Below are 19,466 nucleotides of genomic sequence, written 5' to 3' on the forward strand. Positions count from 1 at the left end.
AGCAATTTTCAAACCAAAAGTCCTAAATTATAATTTTTAAAAACTATTATAATGCGTTTATAAATATTAATATATATATACATATTCACACATATATAAGAATGCATTATTCTTCGTATTTTAACTGATTAATTTAGTCGTATGTATAAACTACGCCCTTTTCCGAGTTGTGATCACGTGACTCTTATTATATCCCCACCGGAAGTGGGTTGCTTTTACGTATTATTCCTCCTCCTTTTTGCTAAGTGGGTGTGTGTGTGTGTGAGTGTGTGTGTGAGAGAGTGTGTGTGTGTGTATATAAGTAAGAGAGAGGAAAAACATTCGTCATGATCAATCTTTTATTCATTCAGTAAGAAAGTGTCCATTGAAGCAGCAGCTGAGATCTTTTGTGACCGAAGGAGATAAAAAAGAGACAAAGTGACTCTCATCAGTCCATCAGTCAACAACTAGAGACAGATTTCTTCCTTTAACTTCATGGTAAGAAAGATTTATTCACTGCTTCTTACATTAACATCATGTAAATTAAATTAACAGTGTTTATAAGTATTAATCTTGTTCAATGTCTGTTTTGAATAAATAATACACACTTTTTCCTTTCATTTTATTTTACTTTGATTTCTTCCTGACTGCTGTGTTTAAAAAAAAAAAAAAAGAAGCAAAAAAGCATTTCTATCACTCTATCTTCTAGCATTTTATCCATCACCCATAAAAATGCTTAAATGATGTCTAAAATGAGTTTTCGACAAGAATTTGTGGTTGTTATTGAACACACCCCTGCCTTCCCATGCATGAGGTTTCTGTAGATGTTTTATTATAGAGAGCCAAACCAGTCCTGGATCATGAATCGTTAACAAGAAGGTCAGTGTAGTGAGCTGGGGGTTTATAGTAGTCCCTTTGTGTCCAGAGAAGCTGAGACAGATGCATTAATGTGAACCTTTACAACTCCTCATGGCTCCTGGACCTTCACCGAAGGCCCCATTTGGGACCCAGAGGACTTTTTTTTCCCCCCTGTAATTAGAGGTTGTTCACAGTGACGAAACATCTGGTCAGTATTTAACTGTTTTTCGCTTCAGAGTTTTTAAAACTAAACCCAACTCCCAATTCCTCATTACTTTATGAAAGAATGTCACGTTTTTCAGCCATTCAGATCGATCAGTATGAATAATTTTCAGATTTTTAGTCTAGTGTAAAAAAAGTCTGGTTTTAGTTCAAGCCTTTATATAGAGTTTTTAGTAATAGTCGTCGTCAAAAAGTAGCTTTAGGTCCATCGTGAACAAGCCTGAGATGACCGTGGCACTATAGAATCAACCCAAGGATGAATCAGCCTTAACGCTGAACCCATCATGTTCTGGGTGGCACATAACACTTCTAAGTGTGTTTAAATGATGTACAGTGTATTGTGAACGAGAGTCCTGGGATGACCACAGGGACTGTAATGAAAAATACGGTATTCAGATGAGACGTGGACGAAGTTCTACCTCGTTTACCGACGATCCCAAATTTCAAAACGTCTGGTTCATTTTTCTAGATTTAAGAATCTTAAGTGTGACCCAAGCTGATATCCGTGTTCTCTTCCAGATGGTTCAGATTAGGAAAATCTGCTGCATAGGCGCTGGTTATGTTGGGGGCCCAACGTGCAGCGTCATCGCCAGCATGTGTCCAGAGATCACAGTGACGGTGGTCGACGTGAACGAGTCCAGAATCAAAGCCTGGAACTCGGACACGCTTCCCATCTATGAGGTAAATCTGTTTTTTTTTTATTTTGCTTTGTTTGTTTGTTTTACTCCACGTTAGTCACATAACGGACAACATTAGTGTATTCTTTTTTTTTTTTTGTTTTGTTCCACGTTAACGCTACAAAAACAACCTCGCACACAATCTTGGTCCGTCTCAATTAGAAAATACATCGAATGCATGTTCATGTAAGGTTGTTTTTTTATTGTGTATTACGATTTGTTTTTTAAGTTTAAGAAATAAAACGCTAGATCTTTCATCCCTAATGAGCAAACCGGAGGCGACTGTGGCAAGGAAAAACTCCCTGAGATGTTATGAGGAAGAAACGTTGAGAGGAATCAGACTGAAAAACTGAACCTCGTACTGATTTGGGTGACGCTGTATAGAGTGATTTATAAATCATTATTAACTCTACAGAGTACGAGTTTATATAACGTCCTCTCTACAGTCGTATGCGGTCGTTTGGAGTCGTGTAACCGGGAGCTCTTGAGCGACTCGTAAATTAGCGCAACATCCGAGTTCATTATAGGTTCAACTCGAACTCCTCCATGTCGAAGCCTACAAATAGTCAAATTAACAGCGAATGCCATTGTTAAACTTTCACGTCTCGACGATTTCGATTTCCCCTGGTCTATAGTCATTTATGTTAGAGATCATGTATACAGCTCTGTAAAATTATTTAGTGAAATTCCTCACAGCATGTTAGGAAGCTGGGGTCAGAGTCGAGCGGCTAGGGTCGAGCGGCTAGGGTCGGGCGGCTAGGGGCGGGCGGCTAGAGGCGGGCGGCTAGAGTCGGCCGGGCGCTAGAGTCGGGCGCTAGTCGTGGAGCAGACCGGGTTAAGGACCTCACCCAGACAGCTCAGTGATGCTTGTTTTTTTTTTTTTTTCCCTATGTCCCTGTGCAGCCGGGCCTGAACGAGGTCGTGCTGTCATGTCGAGGCCAGAACCTTTTTTTCTCCACTGACATCGACTCGGCCATCAAGGAAGCAGACCTGGTCTTCATTTCAGTGAGTGTAATGATGTCACATGACTGCTAGAGCAGGTTTGTGTGTTTAGATAAAACTCTACGTGCCTCTTGTATGCGTATTGACCCCAAACCTCTGCTCTGCTCTCAGGTAAACACTCCCACTAAGACGTACGGGATGGGAAAAGGCCGAGCGGCTGACCTGAAGTTCATCGAGGCGTGTGCACGCCGGATAGTGGAGGTCTCAGACGGTTATAAGATCGTGACGGAGAAAAGCACGGTGCCGGTGCGAGCTGCTGAGAGCATACGCAGGATCTTTGAAGCCAACACCAAACCTAGCCTTAACCTACAGGTGTGTGTGTGTGTGTGTGTGTGTTTTGCATGGCTGACACAATTTCGGTATCTTACTTGTGATATCCGCGTTCCAAAAATAAGAAGCTCAGATCCGGTGCTCAAGGTTGTCTTTGCTGAGACTTTAAACTTTCTCTCTCTCTCTCTCTCTCTCTCTCTCTCTCTCTCTCTCTCTCTCTCTCTCTCTCTCTCTCTCTCTCTCTCACACACTTTATTACAGTGTGGTTTAATCCTCATGCTCTGTGTGATGCAGCTACAGTGTTCTGACACAACGGTTGTACCAGGATTTTAGTACAGATTTAAACTGTGGGATTGACTCGCTTTCCTCTCACAGGTGCTTTCCAACCCAGAGTTTCTTGCTGAAGGGACCGCGGTGAAGGACCTTAAGGAGCCGGACCGTGTGCTGATTGGTGGAGATGAAACTCCTGAAGGTCAGAAGGCCATCAGGGCTCTGTGTGAGGTGTATGAGCACTGGGTGCCCAAGTCCCGCATCATCACCACCAACACATGGTCATCAGAGCTGTCTAAACTAGTGAGTGTGTGTGTGTGTGTGTTTGTGTGCGCACACGAGCATCTGATATAAGCAGCACCTGAGCAATGGCTTTGTACATTAGCACAGAGTGTTACAGCGTAATTATTATAAACACATAATAAGAGTAATTCAAATATGTTCAACATGTGCATTAAATATCTGCTTCTCTCTCTCTCTCTCTCTCTTTCTCTCTCCTCACCTACTATTTTCTCTCTCTCTCTCTCTCTCTCTCTCTCTCTCTCTCTCTCTCTCTCTCTGTGTGCATACATTAGGCAGCGAACGCATTTCTGGCTCAGCGTATCAGCAGCATAAACTCCATCTCGGCTCTGTGTGAGTCCACCGGTGCTGATGTGGAGGAGGTAGCCAGAGCCATCGGCATGGACCAGCGTATCGGCAGCAAGTTCCTTAAGGCCAGCGTGGGTGAGTGTGTGTGTGTGTGTGTGTGTGTGTGAGAGAGAGTTATGAATATTCATTTGGCCAACCCCCATGACCCCTATATGAAAGTGTTGCTTTTCATTTCTTGATGTTGTAAGAGTTGCTGAATAAACTGAGCATAACAGTCGTAACTCAAACTGAACTGTCTGTGTGTCTGTGTGTGTGTGTCTGTGTGTGTGTGTCTGTGTGTGTGTCTGTGTGTGTGTCTGTGTGTGTGTGTCTGTGTGTGTGTCTGTGTGTGTGTCTGTGTGTGTGTCTGTGTGTGTCTGTCTCTGTGTCTGTGTTTGTCTGTCTGTGTTTGTCTGTCTGTCTGTGTGTGTCTGTCTGTCTGTGTGTGTCTGTCTGTCTGTGTGTGTCTGTCTGTGTGTGTGTGTCTGTCTCTGTGTCTGTGTCTGTCTCTGTGTCTGTGTTTGTCTGTCTGTCTCTGTGTCTGTGTGTGTGTGTGTGTGTGTCTGTCTGTGTGTGTCTGTCTGTGTGTGTCTGTGTGTGTGTGTCTGTGTGTGTGTGTGTGTGTCTGTCTGTGTGTGTCTGTGTGTCTGTCTGTCTGTGTGTGTCTGTCTCTGTGTCTGTGTTTGTCTGTCTGTCTGTGTCTGTCTGTCTGTGTCTGTGTGTGTGCGTGTGTGTCTCTGTCTGTGTCTGTCTCTGTGTCTGTGTTTGTCTGTCTGTCTGTGTGTGTGTGTCTGTGTTTGTTTGTCTGTCTGTCTGTCTCTGTGTCTGTCTGTCTGTGTTTGTCTGTCTGTCTCTCTGTGTGTGTGTGTGTCTCTGTTGGTGTGTGTCTGTGTGTGTGTCTGTCTGTGTCTGTGTGTGTGTCTGTGTGTGTGTGTGTGTGTGTGTGTCTGTGTGTGTGTCTGTGTGTCTGTGTGTGTGTGTCTGTGTGTGTCTGTGTGTGTCTGTGTGTGTCTGTGTGTGTCTGTGTGTGTCTGTGTGTGTGTGTGTGTGTGTGTGTGTGCGCCTGCCAGGCTTTGGAGGAAGCTGTTTCCAGAAGGATGTGCTGAATTTAGTGTATCTGTGTGAGGCACTGAATCTACCTGAAGTGGCGTCGTACTGGCAGCAGGTACAGGAAGTTTAACCCTTAAGTTCTCACTCATGTCTGTACAGTTTGTTCCCCGTCGTCACACATCAGAGAGAAAATGTTTCCATTACGTTTCTTTACATTGTAGGTGATCGATATGAACGAGTACCAGAGGAAGAGGTTTGCATGCAGGATCATCGACTGTCTCTTTAACACTGTAACAGGGAAGAAAATTGCCTTGCTAGGCTTCTCTTTCAAGAAAGACACTGGGGACACCAGGTACACACACACACACACACACACACACACACACACACACACACACACACACACACACACACACACAGCTTCTTTCACATCCACTCTTCCCACATGGCATCAATTTCTTCATTAAAAATTCCCTTTGAAATTCACTGAAAGTGATTCATTGCCTGTGATGCCTTAGGGCTCGATCACACACTCTTTTACTCTCTCACACACACACACACACACACGTGCTTGCTCACACACACACACACACACTCTTACACACACACGCTCGCTCACACACTCTTACACACACTCTTACACACACTTGCTCACACACACTCTTACTTACACACACACACACACACACACACACACACACACACACACGCTCACTCCCACACACTCTTACACACACACATGCTCGCTCACACACACTCTTACACACACACTCTTTTACACACACGCTCGCTCACACACACACACACACTCTTACACACACACACGCTCACTCCCACACACACACTCTTACACACACACAATCGCTCACACACACTCTTACACACACACACACGCTCGCTCACACACACACACACGCTCGCTCACACGCTCGCTCACACACACTCTTACACACACACGCTCGCTCCCACACACACACTCTTACACACACACACACGATCGCTCACACACACACACACACACACACACTTGCTCACACACACACTCTTACACACACATGCTCGCTCACACATACGCTCACACGCTCGCTCACACTCACTCACACACTCTTACACACACACACTCACACACACACGCTTGCTCACACACACGCTTGCTCATACACACGCTTGCTCACACACACACTCGCTCACACACACTTACAAACACACACGCACTCTTACTCACACACACTCGCTCACACACTCTTACACACTCACACACACACTCGCTCACACACTCGCTCACACACACTCGCTCACACACACTCTTACAAACACACATGTTCGCTCACACACTCTCCCTAAACCAACCACGCTGTAAACACATGACTAAGGAGCAGAATTGCTGAGTCGTGTTACCTGGGTTTAAGTACAAGGGCAGAAGAACCTGTTACAATCCTATCATCCTGACGTAGCACTTTGTGTGTGTGTGTGTGTGTGTGTGTGTGTGTGCGCGCACCTTTACAGAGAGTCTTCCAGTATTTATATTTCTAAATATCTGATGGATGAAGGAGCCGAGCTACACATTTTTGACCCTAAAGTGCCAAAAGAACAGATCATACAGGACCTGTCCCAGCCCAGCATCTCAGGAGACAATCCTAAGAGAGGTGTGTGTTTGTGTGTGTGATTGTTATACTGTATGATCAGCAGTGTCTGGTAGAAACTGATCAGATGGTAATGTGTGTGTGTGTGTGTGTGTTTTACTCTCCTCAGTATCCGAGCTGGTCACTGTGACCTCAGATCCTTATGAAGCCTGTAAAAGTGCTCATGCACTAGTGATCTGCACTGAATGGGACATGTTTAAGGTAAATACACACACACAGGTCACTATATATAACAACACTCCAGACGTTTTAAAAACAAACACTTAGGGGGTTTTTACACCTGGTCACTTCATGCGTTTTCTGTGATCAGATAGCCATCTGATGGTAAAAAGACCAGGTCTAAATGCCCTCTGAAACGGTTTTGAGACGGATATAAATCCGATCGCTCAAACCACTTCAGGAGGTGGTCTGGGACGCATTTCAGATGAAACTGGACAGGTGTAAATGAATGTGGTTGTTCAAGCCACATACGCCAGCGCTATACTCCTCCCAAACGGAAGAACGTCACTCGCAGGTGACTCGCGAGTCGTGCATCGCGCCAGAAACAATTATGTTTTCCCACCAGCGCTGCTCCGATCTTTCACCCAGGTGTCTCATTGGGTCTTAAAATGCACTGCTGCTGCCAGCGAAAATGCAGCAAACAGTAATTGCTGTTTTTTTTGTAGCAACCGCATACACCAAAGCGTGTTCCATTTCAATTACTCCGGAAATGAGGTAAAATATATTTGCATTTTGGGCGGGAGTAGAAAGATCGGATCGATATCCGATTCGCCGAGACGCATTTATGTGGCCTAATGTAAATGGAACAGTTTTAACAAATCAGACAGCTATCGGATCAGAGAAAACACGTGAAGTGACCAGGTGTAAAAAGGCCCTTAGAGAAAGAAACGCAGTTAATAAAGCCTGGTGCTTAAATAAATACAGTCCAAAACAACCCTTCTTATAAACTGTCTGGACAATCTTTCCTGTTACTTTGAAGAGCGGCCGCAGTTCTGGACGTTCGCTGGACGTTTATTACATTTATGGTTTCATGATCCAGCAAATTGTTTCTTTTTATTTGAATGTACAAAACACCAAAATAAGGAAATGTAATTATGGGAGGATTCGAGTAAGTTTTTAATTTAAAGAGTTATAAACCCACATAGATTTTGTGTTAACATGAAAGCCTTTGTAACGTTTTGTGTGTGTGTGTGTGTGTGTTTTAAAGGATCTAGATTATGAACAGATTTATCATCAGATGTTGAAGCCGGCGTTCATTTTCGACGGCCGCCGAGTTCTCGATCATTTACACCTTCAACTACAGAACCTCGGTTTCCAGGTGTGTGTGTGTGTGTGTGTATCTGTGTGTCTTTCTCACGTACAAATGTATCACGTCATACGTTAATCAGTATAATAACTTCACGTATTGTCTGTATCTATTTTTGCGCCTGTAGATCGAGACAATTGGAAAGAAGGTGATGACCAGGCTTCCTTTCACACCCACAGGGATCACCCTCAATGAGCCGCCAATGAAGAAACCCAAAGTCTGAGACCACACACATACACACACACGAGTGTATACGGCACTGTGTCTACATGGATATCTGTAAAGAATTATTCAGATTTAAAAAAAAAAAAAAAAAAACATTAGAAATGCCTTTGACTTTCAGAAGTTAGTCACTTGGTGTTGCACGAGTATTTTCCTGACCGTGTAATTCCAGTGAAAACGTTTCCGAGAGTTTCAGCAGAGCCCTGATTCAGTTTTTCTACACGTTGTGTCTGAAATATGATGGAAGTCTGCACTTAATCGTTATGTAATCGTGTCATGTGATATACACGTGTGTTAGTTTACTGTGAACTTTTTAATAATTGAATCATTTCATATTGTACAGGTTAGTAACGTTTAAAAAAAAAAGGCGACAACTTCTTAAATACACATGGACCAATTTGAATCGTATCTTATTTTCACAAAATAAAATGAACAAACGCTTCAAAATCATTTTATTTCACTGTACAGTTCTTGATTCCTTTGTCATTTAATTGTCACTTTCTACAATATCTCGCTTAATTAAATTACACGGTGACTTTTGGGTATCGCTTCACCACCCTGAAGAACCTGGTGATGCTTCGCTAATAAGTAATGCATTCTGAAGACGACTTTGTCTACTGCTGGCTGTCGTCTTCTGTCCCTCTCGTCCACGTACCAGAAGACTCCGTTATAGAACGTATCGAAGCTGTGGCTTAAAAGAAATATTTTTTGTTGTTCAGATTCCTCGACGATGGACTTTGAGTCCAGGGTCAAGATGTTGGCCGTCTTTACTCCGCGGTTCCTTCCGTCTTTCTCTTCTTCAGCAGGTTCTTTAGGAAGAACTCACCTGTGCAAACGAACATCAAAGACAGTGAAATATCCGGCAGTGTTTTAAAGCCTGAATTCGTTTCTGCTTTGCTCATTTTCAGAAACCTAAAGTCAACAACACAATCCTCACAATCCTTTCCACTTGATTGCCATGACTACATGAGTTTAGCTACGGTGCTAATTGTTGCTGTAGTATTGCTCACGTTTGGTACCGATTGTGGTCGGTTACAGTCAGTGCTATTGGCTCCCTTCAAGAAAGTGACCACAAGTTTTGTTTGTTTTTCCAGTCAAATGAATATAGAGAACTATTCAAACATTACAATAGAAACAAATTGGATTCAAAGATTATTAAAAAAAAAAAAAACAAAACAAAAAACTTCAACTTTCTGGACTCTAGAAGCGACGTTTGAAACTGCACACAAACTTGGTTGTCGAGGTGAATGAGTCGAGCGATTGACATAAAAATATACACGCAATCACCAAAGTTTACAATAATTTCACAAAGACAAGAACAGTTTAATTTGTCAAGAAGCGGACACGTGGGCCTGAGGACCTCCATGCCATGAGGTGGAGAAGGAAAGTTTCAAAATCCACAACACGCTGAATAAATAAGCTCTCCACGTTGATTAACGCGATGCAGCTCTTGAACTTTCCCAAACGTGGCTGGAGTGCAAGTGAAATGTGTGTGTATTTTGTCAGAAGCGACCAAAATAACTGGCAACAAAAGAGGAACTGCGTAACTGGAAAATCCACCAAAATCCCTGATAGATCAAGGTCTCCTGTGTGCATTGGTGACAATGATTTTCACTAACAGATTTAACAGCTGATCGCGTCGACCAGCAAGTTAATATTGCAGATGGATCCTGAAGAGAAATCCTCATGTGCAAACCTAAGAAGATTAAAAGCTTGAAATGGAGGAGTGGTGCAAGCCTGCCTTTAGTCTTCTTTCTTTTGATCAAACCCATAGGTACGTCACACTGGGGCTGAAATCTGGGAAAGTGTGGATGATCCACCATCATGGAGTCCTCCCTGCTTGCAGAGATGGTTAAGACCCTTGCTACTGCAGCATTCATTCACTAGCCTTCTACCCCTCTCCCACTTGTTCTTTCTTTTTTCTCCCCTTTCTATCCCCATCCCTCCTGTATGGACACAGGGGCCATTTCCCCTGAATCCAGTTCCCCAAACCTGCGTTTTTCCTAAAAACAGGAAGAAATGAGTCAGAAAGTGTCTGTAAATGTTTTTCTGTCATAATCCTGTGGTGGGGAATTTAGGTTCGGACAAAACAGCCAATCGTCTCATGGCCCATTTCTATTGGCTGGGCATTCTCGGTGATGTACGGTGGCTTGACCGGCTGACATTTACGACATGCCACACACAACTTGTAACCACTCCAAAAGCTCGATTGTGCACACTAACATTACTCGATAATTAGTCCTGATGGATTACACACAAAAGGATCTTTTGTAGCGGGCAGGGTTGATCTCCTGTGTTGGGATGTCGAAAGAGAACGAATAAGCTTTTCGGAATTAAATTAATTTGTGCACGACAATTGACCCGGTTAAGCAGTTTAGTCAAACCGTTCAATAAACGATTTGAATGTCACCGAATAAAGGACACTTTGGCTTAAACCCCAATTATTCAAGTACAAGAGGCCCCTCAATCCTTAACAGGGCTCTTAGCACTTGAATTCCTTTATGGGGGATAATAAGGGTACTGGTCTACATAGGTTTTCACAAGTGTTCATGTTATTACCCATTCAAGATGTCACAGCATTTCGGTGAGTTAAAGTCAAGAGATAGACACACGGCGTGCAGATATACCACCTCAATATCCCTGAACCATGAAGAGAGGTGGTCCCAGTTTTGACAATAGTTGTTACAGAAGGGAGGAATTAAGACAGGAGGAAATGGATGGCTCTGTCCATCCCGGTCCCCTGCGGAGAAAATCTCTCTCCGTCGCAAATCAGAGGTTGCCAAGTTGCAAACAATTTTCTGATGTGTTTTCACCTTTACCCAGGTGCATTAATCTCAAACAAACACCACCATGTTCAGATGGTAATGGTACACAGTCGTGTCTATCAACATGGTGCAGGGCAAGCTCATGAACATTCCCAATATGGAGTCCTGCATCATGGAGTCCTGCAGTGAGTGGTCCAGTCCAATGGTCCTGGTTCTCAAGGCACATGGTTCAGTCCAGGTCTTGTTTTAAAGTCCACACAGAACCGGTTAGGTCTCTCTCTATTATTCAACACTGGATTTGACAGTGATATTAGCAGATGAATGAAGTGAAGTGAATGAATGAAATTTAGGAAAAGAATCGTTTACGTTTACAGCATTTAGCAGACGCCCTTATCCAGAGCACCTTTCATTTTTATACAACTGAGCAATTGAGGGTTAAGGGCCTTGCTCAGGGGCCCAGCAGTGGCAGCTTGGTGGACGTAGGAATCAAACTCACAACCTTCCAATTGGTAGCCCAACACCTTAACCACTAGGCTACCACATGCCCCTTAGAATCCTATATTATCGCTATATATATATATATATATGCGTGTGTGTGTGTGTGTGTGTGTGTGTTACAGCACAGAGGAATTATTTTCTTTGCATATCCCAACTCCCAACTGAGGAGGTTGGGGCTGGTGTGCAGGGGCAGCACCCCAGGAGCAGGGTGGGATAAGGGTCTTGCTTAATTGCCCCACAGTGGCAGCTTGGCAGTGCTGCTTCTTGGCACCTTCCAATCAACCCAGAACCTTAACCACTTGAGCCACCACTGCTCCCTCGACCCACAGATCCCCTTGATCTTATGAGAAAACCCTAATTTTTGGGTTGTTTGGACAGAACATGGAGGCGGACTCATGGACAGACTCCTCTCTCTGCACACTGCAAACTCTACCATAAATAATAATGTCAACCAGGCAGCAATGACATGCAGTAACATGAGACAGCTGGGACTCACAGCATAACCAAAGAAGTGTCCAACTGTTTGGGTAGAAGTGTGATTCCTCTAAGTATTTTCACAGAGCACAGTTTGTGCTTTGTTTTGCTTTGTCCGTTAATCACAAAATACATTCATGATACGGCTAAGAGCGATACGGCTTACGGTACATACTATCACGCGGTATCGGACACTGGCATTAGATACAGAGTACATGTATCAGAATCGGTGCCTGAGACACAACCTAGATGCTGGTAGTTTGTACTTTTCAACCTATTGTGTTACCTGCTTTATAAGAGGAACGCACTAGGGGACCACTCGCTGTGTAAACGAACCCCAATTCCTGCCCCACCTTCTCCCAGTGAGCAAACATCTCCGGCGTGATGTACTCCTCAACCTACACACAAAATTCACAGGTTAGAATTGAGCACGTTCATGTACCTCTGAATAAAACAAACAGCCATAAAGGTCAGTGTGACGTCAGCTCTGGTGGTCGTATAAGGCTGTAACCGGGTTCGTAAGAGCTTCATTAATGCTGTTGTACCTTCAGATGTCGTTTTGTTGGTTGCATGTACTGGCCAAGGGTCAAACAGTCCACATCGGTGTCTCTTAACTCTATAACAGGAAAAAGTGTTATCTGTATATCCTGTACTGAACCAATCTGCTCTGTATACATATCAGTCTCTAAAAATATAGATAAGAGAGGGATGACAAAAAAGGAAAACAATAGCTCTCTCAGGCTGTCTGTGTGCTGAAGGTCTAATGGAAGACTTTGCTTATAACTTCATGTATTTCTGTATACGTGTGTGTGTGTGTGTGTGTACCTTTGAGAGTAGCGTGTATCTGTGCGTCTGTTTCGCCAAGTCCGAGCATAATTGAGGTTTTGGTCAGTATGCTCGGTTTGACGCTTTTAACATGGCGCAGCACAGCAAGCGACTGGTCAAAGTTCGCACGTGGGTCACGTACATACCTAAAGGTCAGAACCGTAAATAAGAAAGCAGCAAACTTTGAAAGAACAACAAGTGAGTGATTCTACTATAGGGAATAATCGTTTGAACAATCAAAACAGTAGAAGGATTTCTTTTTATGATGAATGAACTCTATAGTAAACAGGGATACTTCCATAATGCTGTAATAATTAATAATAACAAGAAAAATAATATGAAAAAGATTTGAATATAAAATATACACGAGTATAAATAACTACTAGCCTGAAATACTAAGCACAGTTTGTACACTGCACATACCTAAAGCAAAAGCCAGGGAAATGACTCTCCACTATAAATGGGATTTTATGCGCCACCTGGTGGCCACAAATCACTACACGGCTTTATATAAACCATAGAGAGACGGGTTTTTCCTGGCTTTTCATGGAGAGCGCGCCTCCGTGTTGGGACGTGATTGATGTGAGATGCTTTAGTATATTAATTATGGCCCTGTGGTCTTTACCTCTGCAGTTCTCTCACAGTCTCTATGTTGTGAGCGTAAACATCCAGACCAGACAGAGCGACTTTCTCCACCGCCAACAGATCACCACGAAAATCAGGCGTCAAACACTCTACTAGGATTTTTGGGTTCCTGGAATAGTGTACGATCACAAAATGTTTCGTTTAAACATAAAAACAGACATCAAGAGTCTATATTTAATGGACAAATCCGTTAATAATAGACTCGCTGGTCTATTTATGCGCTGATGCTGTTCAACAACACATTACTAACAGACACTCCATTAGTTTTTCCTTTTCACTTGTCTGTGTATTTGGTATTTAGAGGTTTTTTTTTTTTTTATTTCTTACCTCCCCTTGAGATGAGACACGGTCTTTGCAAAGTGTTCTGCACCTCCGTCAGCAAGATCTGTTCAACACACACACACACACACACACACACACATACATTCCTAATTACAACCCATGTAAGTTCATGCATTAATCGTCAGTCAGGTATTGTGTGTGTGTGTGTGTGTGTGTGTGTGTGTGTGTCTCTTTACCATCTCTGTCCACTGATGTGAGCACTACATAGTCGAGCCCCCATGCAGCAATAGCTTTAGCTGTGTTATAAGGCTCTTCAGGGTCGAGAGGAGGCGGCTTTCTCGCTGTCTTTACGGAGCAAAACCTGCAGCCACGTGTGCACGTGTCCCCCATTAACTACACACGGACAGAGAGAGAGAGAGAGAGAGAGAGAGAGAGTGTGTGTCAGGGTCATGGTGGAGATATTAACTCAAATGTTCTTATTATTATTACATTAGTGTTTGTGTAATATACTGTACTGACCATGATGGTTGCCGTGGCAGTAGCATACTCTCCGCCTCCCCAACACTCGCCGATGTTCGGACATCTGGCCTCTTCGCACACCTGTAACCATAACAACAACAATGGCAACTTCCATATACTATATATAAATATCATATAACTCACGTTAGTAACTATGGTTGTGTGCAAAGGTTTTTCTTTCTTTCAATCAGTTCAAATCGAAATGAACCAAAAACCGTCAAATCATTTTGTTCAAATATTAAGACTGAAAGCTTGAATTTAATATAAACATCTTTATAATAACGTCATGAAAGTTGCCCACATGTTGCCTTTAAGACTCTCCAACAGATTCCATTTCCTGAGCGGCTTTTGGATCCTCTTTAATTAGTGGAACGAACACACACATACACATACATACACACACATACTGTATACACACACATATACACACACACACACACATACGCACACACGCATGCACACACAAACACACACATATGCACGCACACTCTCTCTCTCTCCCTTTCTCTCTCTCTCACTCACAAACACGCACACACACACACTCTCTCTCTCTCTCCCTTTCTCTCTCTCTCACACACACACTCACACACTCACATTCTCCCTCTCTCGCTCACACACTCACAACTCACATTCTCCCTTTCTCTCTCTCTCTCTCACACACACACTCACATTCTCTCTCCCTTTCTCTCTCTCTCTCTCTCTCTCTCTCTCACACACTCACACACTCACATTCTCCCTCTCTCGCTCACACACTCACAACTCACATTCTCCCTTTCTCTCACATACGCACGCACACACACACACGCGCGCTCACACCACTTCGGTTTTGACTAACATATTTAGCTCATGATTTAGTCTCTATTATACACTGACCAGCCATAACACTAACACCACTGACAGGTGACTAATATGAACAGTAACCACAATCATTTGGGACAATACCTTTGTGTATAAATGAGTTCGGAGACACTTACGGTGTGTAGCTTCAGGTCTCTGAGGGTGTTCTTCAGTCTGTTGTAGTTTTTCCCAATCGGAATCTCGGTTTTTAGCCACGGTGGTAACCTGAGCCTAGGATATGGATCACAGGGGGTTAAAACTTTCTGTTATTGTTGGATCAATTCATTGTCCTGTATATGATGAGAGCTGGTTTTAAACACGTTATGCTACGTTCACATGTACAGTGATTTTATCGCTACGAGTCTCCGGTCGCTGTAGTCTGAAGTCTACTACTGGTTGCCATGGTTTCAGATTTCATAGAAATTCACTCAACACTGATCTTTGACACCTTTATCAATCTTCTTCCCGCTCATCTCGTATCTCCTCTCACCGCTCATCTCGTATCTCCTCTCACCGCTCATCTCGTACCTCCTCTCACCGCCCATCTCGTATCTCCTCTCACCGCTCATCTCGTATCTCCTCTCACCGCTCATCTCGTATCTCCTCTCACCGCTCATCTCGTATCTCCTCTCACCGCTCATCTCGTACCTCCTCTCACCGCTCATCTCGTATCTCCTCTCACCGCTCATCTCGTATCTCCTCTCACCGCTCATCTCGTATCTCCTCTCACCGCTCATCTCGTATCTCCTCTCATCGATCATCTCGTATCTCCTCTCATCGATCATCTCGTATCTCCTCTCATCGCTCATCTCGTATCTCCTCTCACCGCTCATCTCGTATCTCCTCTCATCGATCATCTCGTATCTCCTCTCATCGCTCATCTCGTATCTCCTCTCACCGCTCATCTCGTATCTCCTCTCATCGCTCATCTCGTATCTCCTCTCATCGCTCTTTTCCAATCTCATCTCATTTTACCTTTTATCTCATATCAAATCTCATATCTCTCATTTCATATCCCATCTCATCTCTCCTCTTATCCCTCATCTCATCTCTCATCTCATGTCTCCTTTTACCTCACATTTCATATCCCATCTTGTCTCTCATCTCATCTTTTCTCATCTTATCTCTCAGAGAGCAGAAATAAGTTTGATATCAGCATTTACTTTAGAACATACAAACATTTATGTAAAAAAAAAAAAAAAAAAAAAAAAAAAAAAAGTTTTTTGTATTTGTTTCGGAACTTTTCTATGAATATATCGCCCCTAATATTTTAGATGAAAACAGAAATTGTCCCGATTGTCTTCATATTAACACCACTGTGGAGTGAGACATGACAAAGACGTTCAATCGTCGACACGAACACAACAAAAACAGGAGAACAAAAATTAAAGGAGAAACTAAATTTTTGGGCTTCTGGGAAAAATTTTAGAAGTGAATTTTCTTTATGAGAAAAACACTTCTAATCATAACCATAACCCACTGGTCATTGGAAATCAATTTTGAGCTCTTACTTCACTCACCGTTCACCTTTTTGTCTCTTCAGGTTGCCCATGTGTTCCTCCCATTTGCTCTTCTCGGATAGATCTCCTGATATAAAGTCCTGCAGTTTCAGCCCATCTTCTTTTATTTCTTTCTTTCTGTCCTGTAGGGTGTGTGAAACGCTGGCTGTGTTGCTCGTTCGACTCAAGCAGATCTGCTGAAACACAACAACAACTCCTGAGAGACCTTCTTATGGCTTCGGCCAGCGTTAGACAAGAAAATAAAGACAATCCAGCATGCTCTTATAGCAAACCTTGTAGGAAAATTTGATTAGATGTGAATCTTGGGTTCTGGAGTTCATGTGGATGTTACTTTGAAATGCAACACCTACAGGAAAATTGCTGAAGACCTTCAGCTTCATGTCAACAACATTCCCTGATGCTCTCTGAGGAACGGTCTGAGGAACATGACTCGGGTCTCAATCCGATCGAGCATCTGTGAGATACGCTGAACAAACATGTCTGATCCTTAGAGTTCCCACTTCACAACTTAGAGAGCTTGAAGGATCTGATGCTAACGTCTTGAAGCCAGAGGGAACCGACACTATATTAAGCAGGTGGTTTTAATGTTATGGCTGATCAGTTGTCTCAGATGTGGTAACATGAAGCGCTGCTTTAAAACAAATCTCAGATTGTAAAATCTCAGGCGTCATCGGGCATCAAGGCAGGATACACCCTGGACGGAGTGCCAACCCATCGCAGGACACACACACACACACTCTCATTCACCCACACAATCACACACTAGGGACAATTTTCCAGAGATGCCAATCAACCTACCATGCATGTCTTTGGACCGGGGGAGGAAACCGGAGTACCCGGAGGAAACCCCCGAGGCACGGGGAGAACATGCAAACTCCACACACACAAGGTGGAGGTGGGAATCGAACCCCGACCCTGGAGGTGTGAGGCGAACGTGCTAACCGCTAAGCCACCGTGCCCCCCCTTAAAACAAAATATAACCATTTATTGAAATGATCTTATTATTAACTCTCATTAAGTGATTGTTAATGGCAGCGTTTGTCACCATGGAACAGGATCAAATGCGACTTTATATATTTACTTACAGTTTATTATGAGCATTATGACGCCATGGCGCCGCACGTGGCAGCCACGGTGCTTCGCTCTCCGGTTGTTTTAGTGCTTTTGTTAGTTTTTCCTGATTTTTTGTTTTTATCAGGATGAACCGATGAACACTAAGCAGAACACACCACATAATCTACTAGCAGATTATGATTATTTGTATGTTCTGCTGAACGTTGTAGTTGGCGCTCGTGAAGGTGTTACCACCTCCATCCTAGTACATCACCGCTTCTCATTCTATTCTATTATGTTCTGTTCCATTCCATCATCTTTAGCGCTGTACATAAAATTTATTTATTTTTCAATTTGTTTTCATTTTTTTTTTTTTGTGTCTATTTATATATATATTTTTTATTCCCATCTTAAAACCACATAAAAAACGTATTTGATCGATCTTCTGGACTCTGACACCGAAGACTACGTTAAATACATGTCTTGTAAAGGTTATAACCCTTTTCTTTGTTAAACGCCAACATTGATCCGTTCTTTACAGATATCTATATAACTACCACTATATAAGTGCCACAGAAATTCAGATGTAGATGAATATTTAGCAGAAGGTGACCGAAGGGAGGAAAAACACTCAGAGACATGAAGAGAAAACCAGGAAGAGAACTAAAATGGAAGGCAACCTTTTCTGGGTTATTGTAAACTCCAAAGCATCGACAATGCAAAGATCTGAGTGTTTATTATGACACCAGCAGCTCTACAGGAGGGGAAGTTGGGTTGTGTTGGTAGGAGTGTATCAGGCACAGAGATCTTGGGGTTCTTATACACACTGTACACTTTGGCTGCTTAAGAAGTGCACACACACACACACACACACACACACTTATACAAACATGTTTAAAGTCACCTTACAACACCGGAACTGTTATATACGGTGTGTTAAACTGTACAAACATAAATATGCATATCAAATGTACAAATGACAAGCATGCGCACACACACGTTATAAATAAGCATTATTATTATCACACACACAGAGATACAGACACACACACAGAGATACAGACACACACACAGAGATACAGACACACACCCACAGAGATACAGACACACACCCACAGAGATACAGACACACACCCACAGAGATACAGACACACACCCACAGAGATACAGACACACAGACACACACACACACACCCACAGAGATACAGACACAAACACACACACACACCCACAGAGATACAGACACACAGACACACACAGATACAGACACACACAGATACAGATACGGACACACACAGATACAGACACGGACACACACAGATACAGACACATACAGACACACCCACACACAGAGACTCACACCCACACACAGAGACTCACACCCACACACAGAGACACACACAGATACAGACACACACAGATACAGACACACACAGATACAGACACACACAGATACAGACACACACAGATACAGACACACACAGATACAGACACACACAGATACAGACACACACAGATACAGACACACACAGATACAGACACACACAGATACAGACACACACAGATACAGACAGATACAGACACACACGTATACAGATACACACGTATACAGACACACACGTATACAGACACACACGGATACAGACACACACACGCACACACAAACACACACTAAAGAACAAACAAGCCGACTGAGACACACGCAGAGTTTAGAGACTACAAGTAACACTTACATGAGACGCTCCAAACCATCTCGGTGACAATAAAACGTGATTACAGGACAACCGACAAACAGCGTCACGACTCCGACCGACCAGCGCCATGACTGTCATTCTCACGTCATCTGGCATCGACTTCTTCAGCCTTACTGCCTTCACACGACCCCTAAGGTCACGTGACACCATTATCATATTCTCGACAAG

General features: G+C 43.2%; 2 protein-coding genes across 3 annotated transcripts; one reads left to right on the forward strand and one right to left on the reverse strand.

The window, feature by feature from the left end:
* The first annotated feature begins 249 nt into the window (after nt 1–249).
* On the forward strand, nt 250–8,576 carry ugdh (UDP-glucose 6-dehydrogenase). The gene is made up of 12 exons (XM_060864475.1): nt 250–477; nt 1,579–1,740; nt 2,640–2,741; nt 2,850–3,050; nt 3,384–3,581; nt 3,854–4,001; nt 4,976–5,070; nt 5,177–5,307; nt 6,462–6,601; nt 6,708–6,799; nt 7,806–7,916; nt 8,032–8,576. The coding sequence occupies exons 1-12, from the start codon at nt 475–477 to the stop codon at nt 8,125–8,127; spliced, it is 1,479 nt and encodes a 492-aa protein (XP_060720458.1). The 5' UTR covers nt 250–474; the 3' UTR covers nt 8,128–8,576.
* On the reverse strand, nt 8,562–19,463 carry lias (lipoic acid synthetase). 2 transcript variants are annotated; one of them, XM_060864477.1, is made up of 11 exons: nt 19,278–19,463; nt 16,492–16,664; nt 15,109–15,202; nt 14,135–14,215; nt 13,852–14,008; nt 13,661–13,718; nt 13,314–13,442; nt 12,689–12,834; nt 12,409–12,479; nt 12,150–12,261; nt 8,562–8,952 (listed from the first exon to the last, which is right to left on the reverse strand). In XM_060864477.1, exons 1-11 carry the CDS (start codon nt 19,452–19,454, stop codon nt 8,894–8,896), a joined length of 1,257 nt encoding a protein of 418 aa, XP_060720460.1. In that variant the 5' UTR covers nt 19,455–19,463; the 3' UTR covers nt 8,562–8,893. The 2 variants fall into 2 exon arrangements, with proteins under 2 accessions (XP_060720460.1, XP_060720459.1); XM_060864476.1 differs by having other exon boundaries at nt 16,492–16,667.
* Between the last annotated feature and the right edge of the window lie 3 nt (nt 19,464–19,466).

The sequence above is a fragment of the Tachysurus vachellii genome, chromosome 2, assembly GCF_030014155.1.
Source record: "Tachysurus vachellii isolate PV-2020 chromosome 2, HZAU_Pvac_v1, whole genome shotgun sequence".
Classification (NCBI taxonomy): Eukaryota; Metazoa; Chordata; class Actinopteri; order Siluriformes; family Bagridae; genus Tachysurus; species Tachysurus vachellii.